We start from the raw sequence: 6,365 nt of genomic DNA, 5'->3' as shown, positions 1-6,365 counted from the left end.
CATCCGCGGCAGCCGCGTATCAAATCCTCCCCGAAGGACGGAGCTTTGCCTTTTGGCCCATTGCACAAGCGCAGTCAAAATACTTTCCACAGAAACTCCTGGTTTGCCTGGGGAAGAAGTCCCACCCAGAACACTGAGATCAGGAAAAAGCTTTATTTGCAAAGAAAATATTGACAATTTACATAAACTTACATCCTAATTTATATACATTATGTATATTTTATATACAGATAGTGTCTTGAATAAAGATGTCGAAGCACAAACCAGCATCAGTCTATCACTGGGCAGCTCTAACAGTAACGGGGGACTGTGTCTCTGCCCACAGCTCCTCTCCCGTCATGCTTTTGCTGGGGGGTCTGAGAGGCTTCCTTCCAGCCGGGGGGTGACGGGCACGGGGTGGGTGGGGGTCAGGCTGGCCTGGGTGCAGCCACAAAGAGCAGCCGCGGTCGTCCCTTCCCCTCTCCCCCAAAGCCTGCGCCAGGACCGCCCGGGGCCAGGACGGGAGCCAGGGCAGTGCCACCGGCCCGCGGCGAGCGGGAAGGACCCCCCGCGCTCCACCTCTTACCGGGAAGAGGGGAAGAAACACGAACGAGCTCCTGCACTTTGCTCACCTCCCTCCCAGCGCAGCTCGGGGGCCCTTTTCTAAGCACCCAACATTGCTCAGTCAGTGGAAGGACGATGCCAAGTCCCCAGATGGGGACAGTGGTGGCAGGGAGACCACAACCGCTTACCTGGGTGAGAAAGGCGCCGGAGGGAAGCAAAGGCCAGGCAGTTTGGGTAGGGAGCCATGACCTAAAGCCTTTACTGAAGGGGATTCTTCCTTCCAAAGGGGCCCTGAACACAACAGCCGAGCTGGCTTCCCTAGAAATTGTCTCCGTAGAGAGGAGCTTAGGGGGGAGAAGGCTTGCAGACGATGCATTATATACCGATTATCTGCTTGCTACGTTTCTGCAGCTGGAGTCCAGCCGACAGCTGGGCAGCAGAGCCAAGGCACAGAGGTAAGAGCAGAGCCAGCAAGTACCACCGGAGAGGGAGGCTGGCACACGGGGAGCCACTGGTGACTGCTTTTGTGTCCACCATCACGGATACCCAGATGTTTGTCTAGAAACAAAGCGCTTCCTTCTCAACCAGAGTGGGAACGGACATACATCAACATTCACAGACATCAGAGGGGAAGACTGGAGCGAGGCCCTGTTCCTGTTGGAGTTTGTTAAAACCTCCCATAGGCATCCTCCTCACGCTCCCCTGAGCTGCGTCCAGGCCTTTTCGGCTCTGGTTCAGGGGAAGAGGCACCTTCTAGAGGTGGGACACCACCTAGAAGAAGCATCACACAGAAGAAGCTATGCTACAGCCTAGGCAACCTGCACCGTAAGACCACGTTAATGAGAACGTGGGCCAACGGGCTTCAAGTATAAAGACTGCCCACGGCTGCTGCAGGACCTGTCATCTGCCAGCTCATCCCGGGGACGAGCACGGCTCTCGGTACCAAGGCCACCCGCAGTCAGGTATTCTCTGCTCTCCGACTCCATCCCCAACTCCAGCTCCACGTCTCCAACTCGGCTACACTGAGCTCACGCCTTGGTGTAATGCAAGCATCAGAAAAAGCCCGTTAACACCTTCCACAGCAGGAACGGCTCCCTTCTGCTCTCCTCCTGCATCCCAGGCACGTGCCAGAGAGGGAAGCTGGCAGCGATGTCTGGGGCTCTTACGGAGAGAAGGGATTCTCCCTCTGCCTCCTCCTGCCGCAGCCACAGTCAGGAGCAAACCCCAGATCCTGCCTGTGGGGGACAAGGAATGCCACCTCCATCCATCGCGCTCTCCCGAGTCACTGCATTATTTATGCTTGCCCCTAAGTCTTGCTGTTCAGGCTGTATTCTAAAGCAATTCTGTTAATGATTTGCTTAATGTTCTCACTATACAGTTGTCCTGATTCATTCTTGTCAGGGGAACACGTCCTCCTTAAGCCATTTTAAAGGAAATAAACCACAAAGACTAGTTAAGTGCCCCTAAGGCTCTTGCTAGTCCAACATGTTAAGGCTAGAAAGGAGAACATATTGAAAAAGAAATAGCAGGCAATTTTTCATGCAGTTATTTTACAAACTGCACGCCTCCTGTGAATAGCGAGGCTGTAGCCAAAGCTGGGTGCCCCCAAGAAATATTTATCTCCCAATAACTGCAATACTTGGCAAGTGAGATCACTCGCTACGGATGGGGAAAAGCGACGGAGCCAAAAATGCTTCAGCCAGGGCGGACCCTTCCGTGGTCAGACCGGTCGCTCCGGCGCGGTGCGGAGACACGTCCGCTCCCACGTCCCCGCAGGTGACCACGGCTCAGCCACCTCCGCTTGGAGATGGAGCTCATCACCAAGACGTCGGCTTGGGACTCGCCCCGTTTGCTACGTAGGCTGAAACTTCACTACCCTCTTTAGTTTTTGAAGAAAAAACATGCTCTGAAGAGAAATCTAGTTAAAATAAAACAACCCAACACAAGCAAGCACAAACCAAGGCCGGACACAAAAGAGCAATTAGCGCTTCAGCCTCTTCCTCAGCTCCAGCACATCTTATGGCGTTAGGTCTCCCCAGCTGAGGGGAGGTAACGGGAGAGAGTTGCTCAAGAAGCCAAAAGAAACAATAGCGTCCCAGCTCTTCTATTAGTCACCAGAAATCGAGTTACGACTAGACTCAGCAGGGCTCAGAGAAAAGAAAAAGTGGTGACTTCATGCTGGACCAGACTTTTTAACTACAATTTTTTTTTTTTTTTTGCTAGAGACTCCATCACCACTTATTAGAGCATTTTAGGTAGGAGGGTGCCAAAAGGAAAGGGGTAGGGGGAGGAAGGATAAAACCCACGTCTAAAAGCAGGACAGTTGCTATTAAAACAGAAAAAAAAAAAAAATCCTGTTTGAATAATTTTATTCTTAAACATGACAAACTTCTTCAGAGTGTTTTCCACAAGTACTTGTGTCTGCTCTACGTGGCTCGGTGAAGCCGGTAGAAATGTGTTCTGGTTTGCAAAATATTAATTAAAAAGACAAAAAACCCCCAACAAAACACAAATTGCTGTAACAGCAGCAGTACTTTGAGGCAGCCCCCGTTAGGGCAAGGTACACCTCTGGGGTAATGGCAGGAGCTGAAAGTAGCAGAGGCTCTGGAACCGGTAATCGGCATTTTCTTTGGGACTTTGTGATTTCTGGAATGTGGAGGCAGTTTCCTATCTGCTAAGCCTGCTCTACTGAGTATTCACCTTCCTCTCGCACTTACTGCTTTTGCAGCCCGCTTCCAAGCTCTAGGTAGAGGCACTTCGCCGCCTTTGCTCGCACTCCTGAGGATGAATGTAAACACCACTGACCCTGTCTTATTCACCTCCCTTTGCATCCCGTGGCCGTTCCAGTTCAAACTGGGAAGGCAGAAAACCAGAACCCCCCTTTCTTGCTTTCCTTAGCGTGCAGAAGCAGGAGCGCCTGGATAGGACAATTTTGACATTAGTCTGCCTTCTCCCGCTACCGCCTGGGATGCTCTGGCTAGTGCAACGTCAAAGCAGAGACCCACACCACTCTCAACAAGCCTCGTGTGAAGATCACAGAGCAGAATATCAGTGCAGTAATACTTGAAATACTGAGACAAGGCAGACACAACAGCCTTTCTTCCTCACAACGCTTTTTCCGCTAGCTTTTTGATCCAAGTCTCCATGCAAGTCACAGAAGACAATTGTGCTTCCTGCATTCACATATAGGAATAAATAGCTCTGGATCAGTTTTCTTTATGGCCGGATTACAGAACCCCCTGAAATACTGATACGCTTATGAACAGCAGCACTGTGCAGTTCTGTGAGTATCCTTGGACGTGCCAAGTTCATCTAGGATGCTGGTGCATCTCCTAGGCGTATGGCCCCAAAGAAAGTTGTGTGCTTGCTCATGTTGATGGAGATGTCAGCATGGACCATTTTCACAGCAATCTTCTGCCTGGCTTTGAGGAGGCAGACCCCAGCTGTATAGCAGGTATTGAAGTTGGTCTTGCCGGTCTCAATACTCCGAGTGCATTGCAGAAAGGGCTTTTCATCCACCACCACCTCATAGCTGGCAAAATCTGTGAAGTTTATGTAGTATACCTGATGTGAAGCAGGAAGAAGAGAGGTGTTAGGGAGTGTATTTGTGCACATGGAACAAGTCCGCATTCCTTTCAGTGCATACACGGAGGCTCCCTCGGCTAACGATCCCTTCCTTGGCCCCAGGACACCTACGCTCATGGGAGGCTGACTTGTTCGAGGCAGAAAGAAGCCCAAGCCAACCAAACGCGAGGAAACTCTGCATTCCACTTCATACTAAACACAAGCATGCACGCATCCGTGAATCCACGTATCTAAGGCCGAGCTATGAATCCTCGCTTTAGACCCTGCTTATTACAGGAAAAATTACAAACCTGCACAGGCCTAGTTACAAAAATGCGTAGACAGCCCTATCTGCTACAAACAGCTTTTCATCCAACAAACAAACAGAAGTATTTTAACTGAAGTCCTCTTTCACTTACCTGGCCAGTCCTGCTTTCTGGGTCCCATGAGCCTCCTTTAGTGTTGACATCAAAAATGCCCTAAGATGTACTGGGAGTTGCCTTCTTTGTAATGGGACTTGAGGTGCTCTCAAAGGCATAAGCTCTTACAGGGAAGACACTCTCCCAACCTCCACAGCTTGGAAGCAAATGACCTTACGGTGTTTGTACTGATTTCACCCTTAGACCTAGCGCCTAAGTCCCCAGGACTCCATTACTCATTACTTAACCTCTCCCACACACCGATTCTGAAGAACTGCAAGATGCATGAGGAAGACCTTTCCAAGGAAAAGTCAGTCCCAGGGAGCTGCTTCTTCCTGGTAGAAGAAAACCAGCCATTTTGGATGCCTCTGCTAATTCTTAGTCTACATACTGCGACCACAGAAGCTACACAAGACTGAGTCTCCTTTTTCCCTGATGGACTACAGATGACAAAGGCTTCAGAGGCACAACGTCATGGCCAGCAATTAGCATTAAGCACTCAGGAAACGATTATACTTTGGCCCACGTAGAGTTATTTTTCCTGTCCCCATCCAAAGCAGACACGTAACCAGTTCCACGGAGGAGCACCTAAGGTGACACCCACAGCCCACTTTATCCGACTCGGTACGGTCCCAGTGGGGCCACCAACTGCACAGAGGCAAATCACGAGCAGGAGGCCATACCAGAAGCCTGGAGCAAGGTGGAAGTTGCTTAGTGGTGGCTGTCACACAGAAACCCTCTTGTCTTGCTAAAATCTGTCCCAGAACCTGGGCGGTTTTTCAGCCCACGGGTGGGTGGCCACCCTGCGTGCTCTGGAAGGGGAGAGCTTCGCAGCTCGTGCTCCAGGCAGCTCAGCAATTCCGTTCAGAGATTTGCAAGACACTGAGAGCAGCGCGTTAAATGACAGTCCATCTCCTGCATTTTATTTGAATGGGGAGAGGAAATGATGTCTGAATTAGCTGTATACTCAATCAAAATACATTAATTTATTACTTTGTTTAGCCCTTTTTACAGAAGCAGGTCCGTACATCCATCGTCAGCACCAACTAAAGCAGCAGCTGAGCCATCCCGCTGCGCAAGGCGGTTGCTGGCGCATCGTGTCGGTCTGAAGCTACACAAAGAAGGTGGAGGCAAAACGGAGTTACCTGGGCTGGAGTTTGGCCAAGCCACCTGGGCCGCGAGTCCTACGCTTACAAAGAGTGACGTGGCTTCGCAACGATCACGAGTTGGCAGGGCTTTGGTCTTAACACCTCTTTTAAAGCACAGAGCCCAGCGTCCTGCTGGGACCCTTGTTCTGCAAGGAGGTTTATATGTGCTGGTGAATGACCGCACAGACAATATGGAGGATTAAAAAAAGGCATTGGTGGCATGTGGGATCTGGCTGGGCATCTGCGCCTGTGTTTCGGTAACTATAATCTCTCGCGGCTGGTGTCACGGTGAAACGTGTGACCTTGCACTTCGAAACTCTAACGTCTTCCTCCGACACGCATCTCCTAGAGCACGAAGCGGTTAAAAGTACATACAAGTTCTTGGCATTTGCTAGTTGTCTGGAGCCCTCTCGTGGTTCATGCAAGGCTTCCATTGGAACACAAGAATAGGAGTTAGGCCTAGGACCGTACTCACTTCTACCTGACTATAGATGAAGTATGTGCCGTCCACCAGTACCTCCAGCTCCCCACTGCGGGCATGCAGCTTAAACACCTTGGGGTTCATAGTGATGCGAGACCAGTCATTGAGGACTCCACCTGAAAGATCTCAGTATGAGAAAACGGCAGTCACTCAGTACCCGTCAGAATGAAAAGCGCAGGAGCACAGAAATACAGTGACATTGCAACGTTT

General features: G+C 50.6%; 1 protein-coding gene across 1 annotated transcript in view; it reads right to left on the bottom strand.

Moving 5' to 3' along the window:
- Window positions 1-2,949: 2,949 nt before the first annotated feature.
- Window positions 2,950-6,365, bottom strand: part of EDA (ectodysplasin A) — a gene marked incomplete at its 5' end in the record, with an annotated part of 82,965 nt that continues 79,549 nt past the window's right edge. Inside the window, 2 exons of the mRNA XM_082323417.1 lie at window positions 2,950-4,107; window positions 6,156-6,280. Coding sequence (XP_082179543.1) covers window positions 3,856-4,107; window positions 6,156-6,280 — 377 coding nt within the window. The 3' untranslated portion in view covers window positions 2,950-3,855. The remainder of the gene's footprint in view (window positions 4,108-6,155; window positions 6,281-6,365) is intronic.

This window comes from Platalea leucorodia (assembly GCF_965183815.1).
Source record: "Platalea leucorodia genome assembly, chromosome: 10".
Taxonomy (NCBI): domain Eukaryota; kingdom Metazoa; phylum Chordata; class Aves; order Pelecaniformes; family Threskiornithidae; genus Platalea; species Platalea leucorodia.
This window is presented reverse-complemented; position numbering and strand designations above follow the sequence as displayed.